This window comes from Hippoglossus hippoglossus, chromosome 20 (genome assembly GCF_009819705.1).
Source record: "Hippoglossus hippoglossus isolate fHipHip1 chromosome 20, fHipHip1.pri, whole genome shotgun sequence".
NCBI lineage: Eukaryota > Metazoa > Chordata > Actinopteri > Pleuronectiformes > Pleuronectidae > Hippoglossus > Hippoglossus hippoglossus.
Genome location: NC_047170.1, coordinates 15,772,087 through 15,793,187, shown reverse-complemented (window position 1 = coordinate 15,793,187; position 21,101 = coordinate 15,772,087). Strand labels below are relative to the sequence as shown.

General features: G+C 45.7%; 1 protein-coding gene across 1 annotated transcript in view; it reads right to left on the bottom strand.

Moving 5' to 3' along the window:
* gli3 (GLI family zinc finger 3) overlaps positions 1–21,101 on the bottom strand; it is a 93,806-nt gene that overhangs the window by 45,757 nt on the left and 26,948 nt on the right. Inside the window, exon 3 of the mRNA XM_034572401.1 lies at positions 11,481–11,702. Within this exon, the coding sequence (XP_034428292.1) occupies positions 11,481–11,702 (222 nt within the window). The remainder of the gene's footprint in view (positions 1–11,480; positions 11,703–21,101) is intronic.

Genomic DNA, 21,101 nt, shown 5'->3' with positions numbered 1-21,101 from the left:
GGCTTCATGTTGTTGATGCTGATCCCTGCAGGAACTTTACACTGACCTCTGTCCTGTTGGGCAATGTGGGATGACTGCAGACATTACAAACTGTGAAATCATTTTAAAGACTCCACCCCTTCATTCCCACATCCGCCACTCCTCATTGAATTACCCAGATCCCCCCTATGTTTATGTCTCTGGAGCTCCTCAGTCAGCACAGCCCTGTGCCTAGACTGGACCTTTTTTTTCTCCTCTCCCTTCTTCATCACTCCTCCCCTCCCTCCTCTCGCTGTGGCCCACGACTTTGCAGCATGGCAAACAGTTCCGCCGAGGTTTATTTAAATCTAACTCAGAAGTTTACTTTACCATGGCCCTATCTAAATAGAGCCTGCCACCTCTTTTACGCCAGCGCAGCTCTCCATTAGCAAGGCAAACAGCCCTGTGTCACTGGAGGGAATGTATACAGTCGCAAAGAACAGAGGGCGAAGGAGAGAGGGGGAGAGACACCATCCTGCAATCCATCTCCAGTGTTTCCTGCAGGGACTCCTTACTGTTTACTCCCGGACTAAATTGCTCCTGCTCTTCTGGATATTCAGGGGTATTCTTCTAATGGAGAAAACAGCTGGAGGGCACATAGGAACCAAACACAAGCAGTACTGTGTTTTACCGGAATCAACCACCACTGGCAGAGAGAGAGGGATCAAATCACCTCGGCCAAATGCTGAAAGTCAGGACTTTGGGACCACTAGGTAGTTTTCAAAGTTATTGACACTCATCGTATGAAATACATTTTCATAGCTCTTCAGTACTCAAACATTTTAATGAGGCCAGTGCAACTTTTCAGAATAGCATTATTAATTTTGGGTAAAAATTTCTGGGATTCTTTCAGGAGACTAGATAGACGTCATTAAGACATGATTACAAATGGGTCTTAATGAAAGGGCAATTAGAAGCAAACTTTGACCAAGCTCATTAATTCTAATTCAGTACAAACACCATGCTCAGGAATGAAGGAGAAGCCGGCTTCTCCTTCATTAAAGAGAGGATGGTAATTGCCTTGTCCTTTATTGGACACTTGAATAATTTCAAAAGAAGGGGGAGGACAAGGGGAGGATGAAGCCTAAAGCATATAATTTGCAATATCCTTATTGGTTAATCTCCTTTCATAATGGAAGTGTTTCCACAAAGGATCTTTACCAGGCTTTGGAACATTTGTGATGTGATACTTTAGGAGAATTCGAGCTGTCACTCACAATTCTGATTTGGGTTTTGATAATACACAACAATAACAATTTCTCTTCCTTCTCTTTTGTTGTCAACTCAGCATTGTGAGTTTATTGTCTTGACGGCTAAACCTGGTCTCCTCCTCTGCGCTGGTGAGGGTTCACTGACTCTGCTCTAACAGAGCGTCGCCCGCAGCCGAGGACGAAACACTCCTCTATAAAAACTGCGCTCCTCAACGACACGCCGCTGCGAGAGCACAAAGAGCCAGTGACAGATTGTCATAAGTGACTAAGGCGGAGGGAGAAAAGGGCTGCTGGGGCCTGCTCCAGAGGTTTGTGAATTACTAATGTGGAACATATGAAGCCTGTGCCGTGGCTGTGACTGCCAGATTTCATTATGCCACCTCTTTCCCTGCTCATGATCTCACTGCTCAGGCACGCTCGTCTGCAGCGGGGCCTGCAGTTGCACCATATTTCTGCAACACTTTGCAAACTCTGTGAAAGATACTCCAGACTTTTTTCTATTTGCATGTTTACAAGTGCATGTGTGTGCAACTTGCGTCGCTCCTCTCTGGGAGTGAGTACGTGAGCGTGTGCATGAGTTTGCTGTGACAGTGCAGGGCGTATTTTGTTACTGCTGTTCTTACTTACTCCTGAAGGTGTCGTCTTGAGATGTTGCCAGGGACACTGCAACAGGGGAGGCACAGTGGGCTCATGCCTGGGGCCCAGAGAACGGCTGATTACATTAGTCCACAGCTAATCTGTGGGGTTTGGTTGAAGACTAGAACATCTAAATGTGTGTATGATGTGTCTGGGGTGGTGGTGGAGGATTCCACATAACATTTTCTATGTATATAACAATATACTATTACTTTACTAATATCTATGCCTATGCACAGTACACACATTTTTACGTTAAGACCCCTTAAAATGACGCAAAATGAAGAGGGTTTTCCCCAATTGTTTTATTTGAATTACTTAATAAGTTATTCCATGAATAAAGTCATGAAAAAGTTACTTGATTCTAGGCTACAAACGCAATATAATATCTGCAGTCAAGCATGACTGTGAAGGTTGCGTGTGTGTGTGCATGGTGTGTGACTTTGTGGGTGTTAAACATTTTTCATCCTGCTTCCCCTGAGACATGTGACACACGGGCCTCCCATCAGTATCTGGTTGGCAGGAGATGGAGCCCATACAGACCATCCAGACGGAAGTAGTCTGGACGCTGGCCCGCTTCTCTCCCTGTGATCAATCCCCTCACAACCAGTCTCTCAACATGTCTGCTTACACTGAGACCTCAAGCTGTTTGGACATGTAAACAACACTTTGGGAGAGTGTTTAGCTAAGCTCAATGGGAGTTGCGGTTGACTTTTGGAGCGCTTTGCTTAATTACAGGTCCCAGATTGTTTCAGGTCTAATGGCCTAATTACCACTGTATAAATTAGTCTAATGCTCTTGCTGTGCAAAGCTTTTTCTGCAGTATGAAATGTTTGGGCACAGGAACAGAGAAAGATAAAAAAAAACAGCTCTTTAGTCTGCAAAGAGCAATAGTTAAAAAAAAAAAAAAGGAGAAGAAAGCGAGCAGAGAGGTTAAATAACAGAAGAATGTTAAGTGTTGGATTCCTAATCTCTCTGCCATTCATCATATACGTACGGCAGCTAGATCACACTCTGCCCTTCCTCTGAAAATCAATAGATTTCTTTCTCTCTCCGCCGCTGTGTTCTGCGCCGTTTTTTGCTTTCGCCGTTTCTCCTGCTCAATTGCTCTCACACCCTTGAAACACAAAAACTTTTTCTGTGGGTAAAAGTAATTAACGCAGTGGGGGAAAAGAAAACAGAACAGAGCGGAGGAGAGAAAGTGAGCAGTAAAAAAAAAGAGAGACGTCAGCTACGCACGATAACAGGCTGCTCTGTTCAAGTATACATTCCATCGCTACTCGCTGTCAGAAGTAATTTGTTTGTCTAGACTGAACAAGTCGGTCAATGCCCGTCCTTTCTCTTCATGGTTCTACAAGTCTATACATATTTGCTCTGGGATTTAATCTTTAAGCAGGTTATCTCTTTGCACCAACAAAGCTAAGTACAGGATCATTTTTCAAGGCTTCATTGTGCTCGTACATCATCCACGCGACGTGCAACAATACCCTTCCAAACTTTATCTGAGAGTTCAAATCTTTACAAATGAGAATCCCCTGTGAAATATGTAGCCGCTTACAGGACAAATATCTAAAATAATATTTGTAAAGAAAACTTTTCAAGCAACCAGACGCCCTGTGACCGCACTTCAAGTAGCTCACCCAGCCCCTCCCTTCTCCATACGCCACACAAATATGTTGACGGAACAGCGGCATCTGCGAGACATTCACAAGTCAATCCTAACAAATTGCACACTACAGCGAAAGGACCCTCACTTTACTGGAGTGTAGCTAAGCACTCACACAGCTTTTCCAGGGGCCCCCAGCTATTCCCCCATTTTCCAACCACTCTCCACCTCCCTGTATCCCAGTGTGGATCAGGGAGTGAGGGTTATTTCACGAGGCCCCTGCGCTGCGCCAATCTATCTCCTACATTTGGTGAATTTCTCCAGATTGGGATAAACTGGGGAGCAGAACAAAGCATTACGCGTCGGCCCTCTCCCCTCACTCCAGCACCCTCTCCACCCTCCCCTACCCCACCCTCCGGCCTCCTCTCCCCCACCCAGCTGGGGGAGTGATTTACACAGCAGTTTAGTAACTGGAACTGTGCACTACACCTCTCTCCACTTCTCTCCAACTCTCTATCTCTCATCTGTCTATCTCCGACTCTCCACACAGAGAGAAGGGAGTTGATTTAAACCTGGGGTTAACTCACCAGGACTTTTAGTTTGCTTCAACTCCCCCTGTGTGATTTACTCTTCTCAAATACAAAGCCGCTGTAGGGTTTGATCTTTTGTTTGAGATCTTTATTTAGAAATTAGGGGTCACAGAAGAAATGAGAAGATCCACAGTGTCAACTATCTGTTTTTAAAAACTCCTTTAAATGCCTGTATTGTAGAAAATGTAGGATAAACTATATATATATATATATATATATATATGAGAGTCAAGGTCATTGACGTCAATGCCACAAAGCTACTCTGTGAAAGACTGACCCCCTGCAGCCCTGTGTCACAGCTCCTCCCCGGGCCTCTGTGATTGTGACTGTGAGGTGGATACACCTGCATTATAATAACACAAAGGCTGGACGCTGTTTGGGGAACATGGACGTCTTCTCAATTCTGAACCACGCTGGGAGGTCACTGACTAAAACCAGGCATTTCGATGTAACTTTGTTTACCAAAGAAAATATTTCCTGGTCGCCATTGTTCTCGGCTCAGTTCTGTGCACTATGAATGTCAACTTGAAGGTACTTTAATCTTGATTTAGAGAGGTAATCCATCACAGAGAGTATTTTGGCAGCTTTATTTATTTTTTGTCAAAATTATGTATTACTGCCTGGTAATGTGGATAAAACAAGGGGCCGGTGTAAATAATACTCCTTCGCGGTGCATTCAAGGGCAGCAAGATTTGAAAGTGAACTGAGAACATTGCAAAAAGGGAAGCGAGCTGTCTCACACTAAAACAGCAGCTTCTTGCAATTTGAAAACCAACTCTGGAATCTCAATATTTGGAAAATCTTTTAGAAAAAAAGGTTGAGGGTTGAGCTCATAAATGGCTACAATATAGCTCATATGGTGTTAAAGTTAGTGGCAACCGGTGGCTGCGTAGAAGGTGGGAAATCCATCAAAAAACATACTGTATCCTTTGTAAAATGGTCACACATGCAGGAGTTTAAATGTATAACCCTTAACATTCAAAACCATAAATGCAGTTGTTTAATATAGTTTACAATCAAATGGTATTTCCCTGTGTGTTGTAAATTCGTACTCCTCTAGTTTCCACCGACACAGACATTAAACAAAGTCCGTGCAGGCCTCTGGAGGTACGTAGCCATTATTTCGGCTAATGGCGGAAATTGCGTGTCACGGAGCGAAGACAAAGCCCAGTGTCAGCAATCAGACAAACTGGGCTCTGCAGGGCCAGACGAGTTGACGCTTCTGGACCAATTAGGGTCTTATGAGTGCAGCAACATCTGGAATTCTCTGATTCTCCCTCTTTTACATTCTGTACGCTCTGTGCATTGCTGTCACCTTACCCTCTCTTTCACCCTCTCTCTCACTCTTGCATCGTCCTCCTAATTCTTTCAATTAATCCCGCTCTAGGCCTATCTCTTTTTCCTCGCCTCTCTCATTATTCAAAGCGCATCCTCCTGATCTCTCCCCTTTCCCTCCACACAGCATTCCCAAAACAAGAACAAAGTTGTAATCCGTTTACTGCACTCCCTGTCAACAGTTTCCACCCAAATAATCCGAAAAGACTTACAACCAGGCCTAGGTACTGTCAAGGGAAGGGGAGGCAAGAAGGGGCCGAATGCACAGGGGATGGAAAGCAAAGGCCATACAGAAAGAGGGAGAGAGAGAGGAGAGGATACAAGGGGAGCAAAGGAGAGAGGCAGCAGACGGAGGGAACTTGTGTCACAGTGATTTGAGTCTTTGTCACACAGGTGGCGCCCAGGGGTTCCTTCAGCCTGGGCAGAGAGACAAACTGGGGCCCATGTAAACCTTAAAGAGGATTAACCCTGCCGGAGCGCTTTAATGAGACCTGAAAGTGCCGGGCACCGGAGAGCCCCACTGATTGAGCCGCGCTCGAGTCTGCTCCCAGCGGTCCACCGGCCCAGTGGCCCAGCAGCGCTGCCGCAGCCCCATGGCCTACAGCTGCCCGCTCACACTGAGCCACATCAAAGCAGCCTGGCTGGGAGAACTGGGGAAGATGGGAAAAAGAGGAGGAGGAGGAGCGGGGGGTGGGTATAAGGGAGGTGGAGAGTGTGAGCGAAGGAGGAGGAGGGAGAGGAGGGTGCCTGGATGGAGGAATCCCTTATCTCCTCCTGAGAGGATGCTGCTCTGTGGTGCGAGATTGTCTGGAGCTGCCACCTGTCCCAGGCATCTTTGAAGGCAACACTAAAGCCTGTGATGGGGCTGACCTCCTTGAGCTCCCATTCTTTTATGTCTCTCTTCATTTTCTGCTTTGTTACACCCCCCTCCTTCTTCTGCAATCCTTCTCTTCTCTCTTTTTCCTACCCTTCTGTCTCACTTATACCCTCAGACTCAGCCCTTACTCCCTCTCTTGTTTCTCCAGCGATATATCTCACATTTCACCAGGCTGCTACAAACATTTTAATTATACTGTGTTCATCAGCCTCCCCTACGTGTAGAACAATATATACTTGCGACCCTCCAGAGACAAGAGCAAGATACGGGCTGTTGGCTGAAGGGATACGGGCGCTTATCTTTGCCACTGTGTGAGTGGAATGCAAATGTAAAAAAAAAAGGGGGCTAAGATGAGAATTGGATACGCAGGAAAACAAACAGAAAGGCATGAAACAATTCTTTGATTCTCCCCGCAGCACACAGAGGTGATTATCCTACTGGAGACTACAGGGCAACTTAAGGAGGAGAGAAAACGCCTAATAAATTGTGGCTTTAACCAGCTAGCTGAGGAGAAGCCCCCGTGAGCATTTAGTCATCTTGTTTTTATAGCATTGTGCTTGGTTTTGTTGTCGCCAGTGGTGTTTGCTGCAGCGGATTCTGCTTCTGGAGACACAAAATGCAGCAGAAATCTTCCTTTTAAGCCTCTGCGACGACAGCAAAGTGCTCATTGTTCCTGCTCGCATCTGCGACTTGACTGATTAACCAATCTCATTTGAAAAGAAGTAAAACACCCTGACAGATGTTGCTACAATGATACCAAGAAATGCTGAGTAGTATTCTTTGAACATCTTAAGTTCTCTGAAAAATTCTTCTTAATTCCTCTTAGCCCCTTCACATTTAATCTTGTCATTGTAAGAACGGCCATTATTCCGAAACACCCAGTTCACACGCATCGGCTCTGTGGTGAGAGCACCACGCGACCTTAAAAGTGCATACTCCATGCACTTCAGACTCTGCTTAACCCCCTTAAATCATCCAGCGCTACAAAGGGGCACATGCATGTGAGAATATGGCCTATCGTACAGCATGAGATGCCTCTAATAAGCTGTATAAAAGGGGATCATCTGATTATCCCTGGTGCGCTGGACCAAGGGGCCACAGCAGAGCACAGGCCCATGTTGTTCTTTCTTGATGAAAGGAGGTGGATGGAAGGAATCCCTCTCCATTGCCTGCAGTGTGCCCCAGGCTTCTCTGTGCCGGCACACCGCTGTGGGACTACAACGTGCCACCATGCTCAAAAAGCCAATATTGTAACAATCACAAAGACAAACACTTACCCATGAAGCAGGCACATGACTCCTCACCCCAGGCTCTCCTCTGCGCCCCTCAGTTATTTTGGGGGGGGGGGGGGTGTTTGAACCTTTTCACGTTTAAACCGACAAGGGGCCAGAAAGTTTGTTCTTTCGGCACAATTTCAGAAGAGCACTTTTTCCTAAAACACACACACCCACACTTTATAATTCCTCTTTCGTGCTTTCTCCTTCTCTTTCTAGACATCTGGAAAGGTCCCTATGAACTGAATGACCAAGCACTGTAATTAACTGTAGAGAGTCCAAGGCCATTGCTGTGCAGATCACGTTCAGTTTGGTGACAGCTAGCTCATTCAGTTCAGTGGTCAGCTGCATTTTGATATTGAGGCAGACAGACTGACGCCGGGGCAGAGGCTGGCGTGCTACGGCCCAGTAGACCTGAGATCAGCTCGCCGAAGCAGTTTAGAGTTTAACCCATATGACTGGACACCCACCACCCCCCCGCCACACCATAAAACCCCGGAACAGGTTTTATGCCGTGGCTCAGTGTTCGCACCAGCTTTCCCAGAACACAGGGTCAGTGTGAACCAGGTGGCAGTCACCTTTGGCCAGGCTCAGAGAGTTGGGATGCTGTGATACATGTGAAAGAAATCTTCAGCCAAGAGATCCATACCTTCACTGCCTCTAGCTTAGCAAGCTTGGTTTCTGAGATCAGTCAAGGACAGCAAGGCTTTAGTGTGGGGATTATGCCCCGGGATCCAGAACTGGGCTTGATTCTTTCTTTTTTTTTAACCCAAAGACTATAGGACAGAAAGGCAGCCGTCACAGCCTGGAGACACACTTAATGTGCCTGGTTTAGTCCTATAAATGATCGAATGTATCACTGATACCATAGAGTCACAAATCTTGTGCCACCAAAATCTTCAAGTATTGTCTCTAAAGCTAGTTTGCATCCTTTTCACTATCACTCTCTGGTGTTTCAGTGCAGTTTTAACATTTGCAAGAAAACCATTGAAAGGGATGTGCATTAAGTCCCTCCATGGATGTGTTTAGTTAAGCAAAGAAGGGCAAGTGTTTAAGAACGAGACACTTTAAAAGAAGCGGATCCAGAGATGCTTCGCCAGCAAGTGGGCTCACTGTTGCTGCAGGACCACTGACCGGCTAATCAGCACATAATGTAAACAGATGTCTGCGCGGCACATCCCATTCACATTTCTGCACAATTAAGATCTTAAAGAAAGACTTCTTCCTCATTAATCCTCATCTCAATCCTTTCAACTTATCCCACAGCAAAGCCCCATGTATTAGTGTTGTGGTAAGAAGGATATGGACTCTTATCCAGTGTTTGCCCAAGAAAAGCAGCTAAGACTCAGGCAACACCACGATTAGCTAATGGTAACAATGGGGCAATGTTTCCTTAGTGTCTCCTCTTTTCTGCACTGAAGTGGGTGTAAAAACCAGAGTAAACACAGTCTTAGGCCGTGGACGCAAGAAGAGTGGGAGACCACAAGTCTGGGTGAATAGCAGAGATTTACCCAGAGCCCAGACCCCTGAAGATAAACCCCCCTTGCTCTCTTTCCTGTTGTTCAACTCCCACGCTTCCCAGTGCGTTGCTACCATTTTCAAAACCCAGCGGCCAGGTGTGGGGAGGCTGCAGGTGCCATCGCATTTAGGCACATTAAGCACTGACACACACCAGCGCTAAGAGTAATCGGATTTACCTGGCTGTCTGCTGCGTGGCGTGGTGCACTGTGCAAGCACAGCACAAAGGCTTAGGGCCCCCTCTCCATCACAAACACACACACACACACATGCACACACCTGGGATGAATTTAGGAGGTGACAAAGCCCTCATAGAGAGGGGCTGCCGCTGGTGGAGTAAGGGCTGAGTGTGTGTGTGTGTGTGCTTATAACGTGTGTGCTCACATGTATGGAACCAGAAACCAGAACAGGAGCCAGTGGCTCTTTACACCTTGTGGTATAAGAGTGGCGACAGACGCTACAGGCTCTTGGTTCAAAGCGGCGGAGGGAGGGAGGGGAAGTGGAGGTTTTAGGGGGAGCCCCTTCGTTCTGCTGACCCTCAGACCGCCGGAGCTCGTGGGGATTGAGCTCTGGTACTGGGTTCAATCAGACAAAATGGGGCCGTTGCCTTAAGGGACACCCCATGTCCTTAACACCTGGGGCCAGGCGGAGGTGTTACACAGCAATGCTCTCATCTCTGATCACAGGTCTTCCAGAGCAGAGGGCGGTTACAGGATATGGGTTTTTTTCACTTTCTTTAACATTGTGCGATTTCAACATTTTCATTGAACTGTAAGACAATAGTTATATTTTCATTTTAATGATGAAAATATGGCATGTTAATGGGACTGATATTTATGAGTGTTTTCAATTTGGTGGAGATCCAAATAAAAATCTGGATCAAGTGAATTTAAATGTGGTTTCATAAGAGGACTGTTTGGTCTTGGCAGAGGTAAATTTAAAATAATCAATTATTAAATTGCTGTCAATTATTTTTCTGTTGATTGACTAATTGTTTCAGCACCAACACTAAAGACTTTTATTTTAAAATGTGCAAGAAGCAGTTTAGAAGGAGAGTTTCCCAGCATCGCTGTGCTCTCGTCCACCATGTTTCGTGTGATTGCAGCCTTCAAGCCTCTTGAGCCCCGATGAAAGCCTCTTGAAGCTCTACGGCCCTTTTGACTTTTCCTGCTGCTTTTGAACTGTCCATTTCAGACTGTGACTTTTCCACATGACCCCCAAGCCTCACAGTGACCCCCGCAACCCCCCTTACTCTACTCCAACCCCCGAAGGCTTCAGTGGTCTGGAACCGCCAGAGCTCCTTCACACGTACCCTCACAACATACATAAAATGAGATGTGGCAGTGTTGCTGAGGTAGGTCAGGATGTAATGGGCAGTAATGTTCTGCCCTCGAGGGCCCTGTCCACAGCACCATGGCCTGGTTTTAAGTAACCTTTCGCTTAAAGAGGCACCTTGGTGACTCCCACGCACCCAAGCACAGTGGAGCAACAGCTAATGAAGCGGCTGGAGTTACAGTATAAGGTTGGGGTCCGCTGGACCTTTCATTACTGCCACGGGATTAAAACGTCTCTGTCCCACTCTTGTCTGTCCCAATTCAGAGCCAATTTAACCAAACTAAACAAGCTATCACATCAAATCCAGGCTAAGTCCTGGCAACAGCCGCCGCTGAATTAACCTCCTAATCAGCCTCTTACTCCCCTATCATCTCCTGCTCTGTCGCTCCACATACACACAGCTGCACTTTCATCTACCGTCCATCTCACCTTTTCCTGCAAATTATCTTACTCAAGCCACAGTTCTCCCTTCACCTCAATCTCTCCAGCTTCATCTCCATTACTCTCTCTCTCTCTCTCTCTCTCTCTCTCTCTCTCTCTCTCTCTCTTTTTCCCTTTCTCACCGCCTTTCCTTTCTCTCACAGTTTCCGAGGAGAGAGAGAGAAAGAGAGAGAGAGAGGAAAGAGAGAGAGAGGGAGAAAGGCAGAGTAGGGAGTGGTGAGGTTTCACTCGCCGCTGCTTTGGGGCTTTGAAGTGTGTGTTGATGAGAGAAAGCGGAGTACTGTGCTCAGACAGGCCCCTAATGAGGGAATTAAGAAGCTACGCTGGCCGTTCCCCATACTAACTTCCCAAGCACAGAACAAGACAGGAGTGCGTGCATGTGTTCAGAAATGCAAGTGTGTGCGTGTGTGTGTGTGTGCGTGTGTGTGTGTGCGTGTGTGTGTGTGTAGGAAAGAGCAAGCACAAGAGAGAGGCCAATCTGTCAGACTTAATCAAGCATCTTGCAGTCCTGCCTCTCACCTACATTGAAGAAACTGGCCTCAGTGTTTGGACGGCTGTATTCATGTCCTTGAGCTACTTTGTAAAAATCTTTTTCACTTTGAATAGAGATAGAAAAGGTCAATTTTTTTGTGGACTTACGATAGTGCGACTCTAGGTAGCCATTGCGGGGGTCCATGGCGAACAGAGTGCCTCGGTACGGCAAGCCGTGGTCAACCAGGTGGGGCAGGGAACCATGCAGCTCCTTCTTGAGCAGCGATGGCCGTTCCTCTGTGGAGGTGGAGGGCTCCTCGTTGGCTGGGGCCCGAGAGCTGATGGCATTGCGCCTCTCACGGTGGTAAGGTGTACCTGAGCTGTCGTCTTCTGTTAGAACAAACAGATGAGGAGAGAGAGAGGAGAGTATAAATGTGACGTGAAAACTTTGGAGGAGTAACAGGTTTATTATGAGCAGATATCAGAATAAAAGTTGGGAGCAAATGTGAGGATCTCTCACTTCCTGGTTATGTTTCATACATAAACAATGTCTCAGGTTGAAAAAGAGCAGCTACACATGTAGAAGACGCCAACAAAGATGTGAACTTGGAAAGACAGCAAGATTCCAGAGCTTTAAGTGCTAAGGGCCAACACTGGTGATGATGTGATGTGAACAAAAGCACTTGAATCCCGTGGTGGATATTATACATCATATCCTGCCTCCTGCATGCTCTACTAAGGCACTTCCCTTCACCTGCATGTTCTGGACATTTTCCTGTTGTTGTGAACACGTCTGACCCGGACAATATCCTGCTGCATTGTTTCTATGTGAAGGGCATTGTCCGTATAATGTCCTGACCCTATTGTCCAGACATTATATTATCCTGGGTTCATGCCAGAAAACGGCTTTACACACAGCTGTACACACACACAATGAGCACTTGGTATGGAAGTCTGTTCACGTAGAGGGAGCAGGTAAAGGGAGGAGCTGGGGATCAGCTCTGTACACCTGAAACCTATGCTCTGTCATCATAGTAAATCTACCGGGGTTTGGCTTCCACAGCACCAAGAGTCGGAGTTCAGAGGCAGATGGTGTATGAATAAAAAAATGACACCACTGATGAACAAACCTCTTCATTCCGCACAATTGAGGCATGATTTTCCCAAAAGTCTGTTCTTAAATTCAGCGCTGTCTGTTCTTTTTTATAAAGAAATGGATTCCCATGGGGAGGCAGGGCCGGCTTTCCGCCTGCATTCCAAACTGCCCATTAACCAGCGTCATGGGTTGTATCAACCCTGCCCTCCTTCTCTCTCTCTCTCTCTCTCTCTCTCACTGTTCTCAAGATAATCTTTCTCTTCTCTCTCGTGGGGGGAAAATTAGGAGAAGTGGGGTCTCTGGAGAAATTACAATGGCATGCTGGGTAAAAAAGGGGGATAAATGTGGAGTTCAAGGGCTGAGCTGCACCAGGAAGACATGACCCTTGACCCTGACCTCTGAACTGACATATATAAGGGTTAGTTAGCCTCCTGACCTGGAATTAGACATTTCTGTAGGACGATACTACACAGGCCAACTCAGTCACATTGAATGACATTTTAATGTAGTTTATGTATTTCGTCCTCATTTTCAAAAGTACATTTTTTTAGAATATACAGTCAATTTTATTTATGTTGAATATGCAGGCGGGTCCTGTCTGTTTTAAAATGCTAGTCTGAACATCTTCATTGGTAATAATCAACTTTATAGGGTTATTTTTGTGTTAAAAACTGTAATGGTATTAGTGGATCTCTGTATTTTTTTACTGTTCAATCATTGTTTATAATATTCTATAAAGAAAATAATTAATGTAAAATATTTTTCTTGCAGTTACCAACAATGTTTTTTTCATAATTCTGGCCCCGATTCCTTCATTAGCAGCTGCTGTAAATGCTCAGTGTTCAGCCCTGATTATCCACAATTATGATTTCACCACCGAGGGTGTTGGTCATCTGTACAGTCCAAAGCTCTTTGATGCATTAATGTCGCTCACTGAGAACCTGGCAGAACGCTGCTGAGCTGGTGCCACAGGTACTGCGGTATTAGCAGCCAGGCGATGCGGGGCTCCCCTACCATGCACTGCAGCCCAACAGCATCCAACCACCAATTAAGAACGGAGGAGAGGGCCAGATTAAAGAGCACTACCTTAAGCACCGAAGAGGACCAGCATAATGCTGTGGCACTTCACAGAAGAAGAGAAGCGATTGGCAAGGGGGAGGTTAAGAGAGAGAAACAGAAAGAGAGAATGAGATTGAGCGAGGCGAGGAGAGAGAGCAGAAGGAGCAACCCACGGGTCCCGATTTTATTCCCCTCACTCTCCCACATCCATTACCTGGATTCGAGGCCAGCCATGCCCTGGCGCAGTACTGGCAGCAGATTCAAGGATTCTTAACGCGGAACTGACAGCCAGAGAGGCAAGCCTCTATCATCCGCAGGAAATGACAGTGTCAGTTATGATATAAGTATTTAATCCTATACTGCACAGCCAGTGATCTTATTAAGGGAATAATGGCACTTATACGGTTAAAGCTGGATTAATAGGTCTGCTCTTGCAAAGCGCAATATTAACATAAAGGGATTTCGGAATTGGGTTCATCTCCTGTCATGGAATGAAAGAAGTCGAAAGTGTAAACTATGCTGGGAGCAAGCGCCGCTAAGGGCAGAGCATGTAGCCGTGTACTACAGGCTTCCACTGTGTACTCTCAGCACTTTTGCATCCAGGAAATCTCACATTGATCATCTGGGAAAGTAAAAAATTGGCTACATATTCATAAGCCCTTTTTCTTACTTTCATACTGATATTTGATGTATTAGAAATAGATTCATTGCAAGGGAAGTAGGTATTGGAGCAGTTAGGAGGCCACTGGGCACGAAAACTGGCTTAAAACATTTTCCTGCAAACCCTTCAAAGAACTGTTGGGGAGATTAAAAAGCTTAGTTTAGAAAATGCAGTTTTTCTTGTATTTTTTTTAAGACATTTTTGGGCCTTTCACCTTTAGAAGAGTGAAAGGGGAAGATATGGAGCAAAGGGCCGGGTCAGAACCGAACAGGGAGAGTCAAGCCTCTGTTTGCGGGGATGCCGTAATAAAATATAATTTTTCATTATTTCAATTTGTCTTATGACTCTTTTCCCCCAGTCTTTCTTGTTCTTCCTTTCTTTTTTTTCTCCTTCTCCAGTGTCCCCCCCACAGCTATTCAGATATGACTCTCTCCACCGAGGGAGGTCAAGCGACTAACAGTTCAATCACAGCGGTGTCACAGTCCCACCAGCCCCCTCCAGTCACCATGGCGAGCTCACAGAGGGGGTTCATCATTCCACCATATACCACCTTAAGGGGCTTCATTACTTTAGTTCATAGCACCTTAAATGGTTAAACAAACACTCAGCGGCACGAGGGTCAATTGACTCTTCTGACTGGTGGAAGAGAACCAGAAGTCTCGAGTAAGGTTCATCCTCTGTGCTGCTTGTACCTGCTGGTGGAAATCTTTTGTATCCGTATAACTCGTCAAGTATCTGTCAGAAAAATGGGATAATGAAGACAGAGCAGACACAGGTAAACATGTGCAACTTTGAAAAGTTCAACCCTGCAACACTTCTCTAACTCTGACCATCAGCCCAACAGACCCTTTCCCCTTTTCCCTCCCTCATTTTTTATTCCTCTTTTATTTCCTCTTTTCCCATGGTTGCCGCATCCAGTCCTCCACCAGTTTGCAGGTCTATTCAGCCGAACACAAAAGCAGCAGGCTGGTCCTCTGTGGACCAGAGGAAAGTATGCCTCTCAAAAAAACTGAAAAAGAACCATCCTGCTCTCTCTATGGTGATTGAATTTCTTAACATCTTTTCAAAAAGCGCTTAAATGCCTGGAGGCGAGAGGAAGAAACAAGCTAATGGTGGATGGGGAGCACTGAACAAATTTCAGAGCCCTTTCCTGCTCGCGTTTGAGGTTGAAAGCGAGCTCCTGCCTTTCAAGTTTCAAAGTCCTCCTTCCTCCTGCAGTGTCACTGAAGGATTTGAAAAGAAGGTAATTGTGCTCACTGCCATCCTGATCAGAGCACACGCCCCAGCTCTAGTATTTCAGGAGCTTTCTCTGCCACTATAATGGTACCTGGTGCTCCGTTCCTGCATTCTTCTTCCCTTACCACTCTTTCTCCTCTCTCTCTAACCCTCGACAAATGCACTCTCTCTTGCTCTCCTTCACTTGCTTTCTATCTGCCTTTCACCCCCAGCAAGCCACTCATTAAATCCTAAAGCCCAGGTTTCTCCCTTTTTTCCCCTTGTCTGGGGTCTCTATTGTAAAACTCTGGTTCAAATACCTTCAGAGAAAACCCTTTGCATGGCCTTTAATATGGCCGTATAAAAGAGAGCATGGATGCAATGACAAAATGAAATTTTAAAAGAGATAATGAGAAATGGAGTGGGGCCAGTTCCTCTAAAAGTTGGGCCCTGGGACAAGGGGCGGGGGCTGAAGTTAAGGGTGCCCAGCCAATTCAAAGAAATGAAAAGTGAAACAAAACCCTTGGCTTGTTGTTTTTGAAAGTATTTTCTAGAGGCAGGGGTTAAGAACAAGGACTTCTGTTCCTCCACATGCCAATCTGCCCTTGACTCTCAAGCATCCCATTTGCCCTCCAGCCTGAACCCATTCAGACAGCGAGCGAGTGTCTAAAGGTACGACATGTATGTTTCACGGGTGCACAAAGGGCCATCGCCTCCGTTACTGCCTTTCCTAAAAGCCGAAAACATCAGATGAGGTGTTGTTGTACCTCTGAGCCAAAGCCAGACATGTGCTGTGTTCCACCTTCGAACTTCTCAAAGCCCTGTTGTCAGTGGCACAAACAGATTTTGGCTGGGGAGCACACTGAGAGTGAACAAGGAGGAGAGTAGAGAAGGATATACAGTGAAATCACAAAACACTTCTTCAAAGCTCCTCTCCTCCTGTGCAATAATCTCTTGCTCCTTTTTTTCTTTCTCTTGCAAATCAACTCCCGGGAAAGACTCAAGACTCCCCAATTAACAATGAGAGGGGGAAGAAAAATTCCAGCAGCTGGCTAGAGTTTAATAAGAGCACCTCTCCAAGCAGCTTAGGCTTATGTACCTGATTCACCGGCCCTGGCATTGGCGCTATAGACAGAGGGAATCATTCACGATTAGTGCAGACTGAAAGACAAGAGAGGGAGAGGGAGACCGCTCAAACTCCACCAAACCCAACATGACAAGAGCGCAGGGGATTACGGCAATTGTGTGAGGTATTTTTCTGATCAACTTCTTGGCTGACAGGCTCCGTGCCACAAGGAGCTCAGTGCCTTCCCCACAACAGAGTTCAGTTCTGCATTATGTGGAGGTTACCGACGCAGTTCAGCGTTTCCCGTATCTGCTTAACGTGGGTGACATTCGAGAAACTCCTTGACAAACAAATCTTCTGAAAGTCACACGGCAGAATCCGACCATTATCCTGATATCTGTGGGCAGCATGATTAGCAATTCCCAGTCAAAATATCTGTCAGCAAACATGAAGTTCACCTCCTCTGACTTTGCGCACACGTTTGATTCTGTCTCTGAAGAGTGAATCCATGGTGGTGCATTATTTAACCATAAGCGTGTGACTGATGCTTAGACGAATTGCAAAGAGAAGCAGGGGCAGGTCAGGATGTTCCCTCTCCTGGTTAGCAGTCTATTGTCAGCTCCTGATTTCCCACACAGTGCCCGCAAATGCCCTCTTCAATATTCATCTAGGCAAATTTGACGACTCCCACATCTCAATTTGGCTCTCGGCAGCACAGGCCCCAACCCCCAGCTCCGTGGCCCTCAGTCCCAGCCTGTTTCGCTGCCGCCGGGGGTCTGCGGGGACGCACCCAGAGCTCAGCATCTCGCAGTTCCAGCCTCCAAGCCCTGGGGCTGGGGAGGGGCAAATCAAAGCCAGCATGGCTCCTTCCCATTTTCCCTGTGCTCACCTCAAATCAGCCTCACAGCAGGGTTGTGTCGTGCCAAGCCTCCGGCTGCCCCCAGCTACCCCTTATTCACCCATTAGGGGCATAGGCCCACCATAGAGCGGCCTGAAACCCCACTACCATTTCATCAGGGCCACATTGTGAGGGAGCAATGAGCATGGCAGTGAGAGCTAAAAGATCAGCCTCTAAAATGCACACTGATGCATTTTTGACTGTGGAGAGCTAAGGCCTTGAAGGTTTTTCCACTCAAAGGGCACCTTGGCCTGTATTCTTTAAGGAATCAAACACCAATAGATGCATTTGATCAAGGCTTCAAGGCAAAAAAAGCCATTTAGTACTCTGGTTGGCTTATAGACTACATTAAAACTGCTTCAGAAAGACACAAGTCAGCAATGATCAGCCATAACCTGTTGGTTATTTAAACTGCTCTCTGCAACAATACAGAATGATTGTGTGCTAGGGCAGACTACGGCAGAACTATGTCTATTTGGGAAAGTGGGTTTTTTCGGGTGAATCTGGGCACACGGCCCACCAGACCGGAGTGGGCCAGCTTTCCACTGGGCCTCAGCATTGGAATCCCACTTCTGACACCAGAGTGATTCGGACCAAGTCTGTGGCACTCAGATTAGGAACAGCTCGCCAAGAAAAATGGATATCCAGCCAATGCAAAGAAACACAGAGCCAGCAGTTAGGATAAAATAGAAAAAAAAATAATAATACAGTCATTTCAAGCACATTAAGTACATTCCAAAATGCCACTGTGGATGTTTCCACCTTACAGTATAGGATGACATCATAAACCTCTTTCACATAAATTTTAATTGCCCAGACTTTACGTCCATGTTGTATTTTCTTTCCTTGGCCACTCTTATGTAAACACAGTAAAATGTTATGTGTTTTTGTTAGCTTCAAAATGTACATTCATACAGTGGCCCTGAGAGCTCAACACACAGCAACTTGAAGGCTGGGACACGGCTGTTGTTGCCATGGTTTGTGCCTCGTGAAGACACTAGTTGAGGTTGGCTATACCACACTAATGATCAGAAGAAGATGCATGTTAGCATGTTATATACCCAGCTAACACAACGTTAGCCTAGTCTCATTTATTTTCTGGTATTTCGTCAGATAACTTATGTAGGTTAATAATGCGCATGAGGCTAATGCAAGGGTCCCGGCCATGTCCCACTTTTGTGTCGCAAGTATTTGGTTGTGTTTAGAGTATTTGCATCATTTTCTATTTTCTGCACATGTGTAGATGTTTTCTCCATTTGCACATGTTTTATCTATATGCATGTGTTTTCTGAAGTCGCAGTACGTCGAGCTTTCAGGGCCACCGCACATTCACACTTTCTGTTGCACGTGTTTGGGTGCATGAGCGTGCACTGCATTGAGGCACAGAGACCCTCATTAAGATAGTTAGCCAGCACTTACTAGGAGCTGGATAATTAGACACTTCAAAAGGCACCTGCCCACCATCCCAGAGGAGGCAGGACTCAGCAACCCCCACACCCCATTTAAAACCATGTTAACTCCTATCTGAGGCTAGCAGGCTAATTTAACTTTTGACATTTGATATCTAAGGAATGAGAGGGATCAGCCATTTAGCTGGAACAGGATTACCCCCTCCAAACACACACCCACCCAGCCTATCACCCCCAGCAGCCCTCCTCCTCTTCCTCTCCCTCCCCTTCAACCCCAAACCCCCCTCTCCCAGTCAGGCCGGATTCATTAATTTTCCTGCTGCTAAGCACTTTATCAATGACTGGTGAATGTCTAAGTCCAGAGTGGACTCTCTCTCTCTCTCTCTCTCTCTCTCTCTCTCTCTCTCTCTCTCTCTCTCTCTCTCTCTCTCTCTCTCTCTCTCTCTCTCTCTCTCTCTCTCTCTCTCTCTCTCTCTCTCTCTCGCTCCCCCTCCCTCTTCTGTGGTGATTAGGCTTGTGAATGTTTGGATCTGTCTGTGTAATTCACTGCCTGCTCCGTCGCTGCTGATCTGTTCTCACACCTGCTACGCAACTCAGTAAAGACGAGTGAAACTGTTTCAATTAGAAAGATCATTAGAAAACTTTTAATGTGCTTTGAGAATGACATTGTCGGGTGGTTTTGTAAACGTCACAGTTCACACGGAAATGTAAAATACAATGCACAATGTAAAATGTACTGAACAACAGGAAAATTAATAAGTTTCACAATTTAGTTTTCATTATTACACAAAAAAAGGATTACACAAAAAGAATGGAACCATTTTTATTGAAAATTGGGGGAAGAGTGGGGCATCAGTCGAAGAAGTAAACATTAACTTTTGGAACAGATTTGATTCAGGGGGCAGATCCAGGAATTTCTTCTCACTTGCTTTGACAATTTTTGACATTTTCACAGATTTGCCAAGGAATAAATTGTGGATCTTGATGAAATAAAATCTGACATATTTAGGAGACTGGTGTTTTTTATTGTGTACCATTTTTACTATTGAAATTAAGGTGGAGGTAACGAGGAGGAGCCATTCTAGTTTTAATATTTTTCTGATTTTTTGTCATCTGAGAACTGAAGTAGAACAAAATGGGAATCTTAAACCAGTTGTTAAACCTGTTAAACATGCAAGCAGTGGTTGCTGTGGTCCTGAAGCTGAGCTAAACCCCTAATATAGGCCTAAGTTGTCTGACATAATAAACACTCAGTCAGTTTAATAACTTTATACCACCTGGCTAAGCTTACGTAATTGTTTTTCCCATCCACGTCCAAACGCCTGGTCATTTTCAGACCCATCTACATTTGGAGATCATTTTTGAAAACTTGAAAGCGTTGCATGCCGGCGTAGCATGGACAGAGAACAGAGACACAAATTTAAATTGACACAGCTAAAAGTGGATCTGCTCTCTATGAGCTGGCACAGAATTCGCTGGTGGTGATTTTATTCATTCAAATGTAGCTGGTAACCTTTGACGTGTTACAGGTAAAGAGGTGCCGGGAGTTAATTTGCATCAATAACTCTACATTAGTCTTATGCTTTCTGCTGAATGTCTACATTACAGGTTGAATCGGAGGCTACACACAAGTGTGACGGATCTGGGTTAAATGAACAGCACGCCCGGGCCTTTGATGCTGCAGCTGGTAACGCTTACTGTTCCTAACCCGTCACATTTGGACACAAGGCCTTTTTACCAGAGAGCATGACAATCACAATTCCAAACTACAAGCCAACTACCATAAAAATAACACAACTCAACTGACTCCCTCACCCTGCGCCCACAGCGAGAGGCCGCTCTGCGCATGCATTAAGTTACCTGGTGTTACAAAAATTCAAATTCGAGCTTTACACATTAGTTACTTAAAATAACATTAGCTAATTTTCCACAGTTCTCTCCTCAAGACCTAAAAGGTCCTAAATCACCTCACAAAGAATCCTTTATAAACCTATCAATCATCGTTCGACTTATAAAAAAAACTGCTTAGAAAACAGGGTGTAATTCACCCCCTCTCTCCCTTAAAATACAGGAGAGATCTGGACCCTTCATTACAGCGTCTGCAGCGGGTAGGGAAAGCTCTGTAGATTAGAGGATCTGCTGTGTTGGCCAAACAGACTCAACCACTGTCTGCTGGGTAGTGGGTGGAGGTGAGTAGGGGAAAAGGAAGAGGCGCTGTCTATGTGATTAGATAAATGCCTCTGTAATGCAAAGGAAAGCACAATATGGGATGAAGGATGTAGGTTTGGATGAGAGGCCGAGCCACTCCTGGTTTAAACCACACAACAATCTTTTAGTTCTGCGATAGTCTTAAACCCAACCATTAAAAATTGTATAATGGTGTTG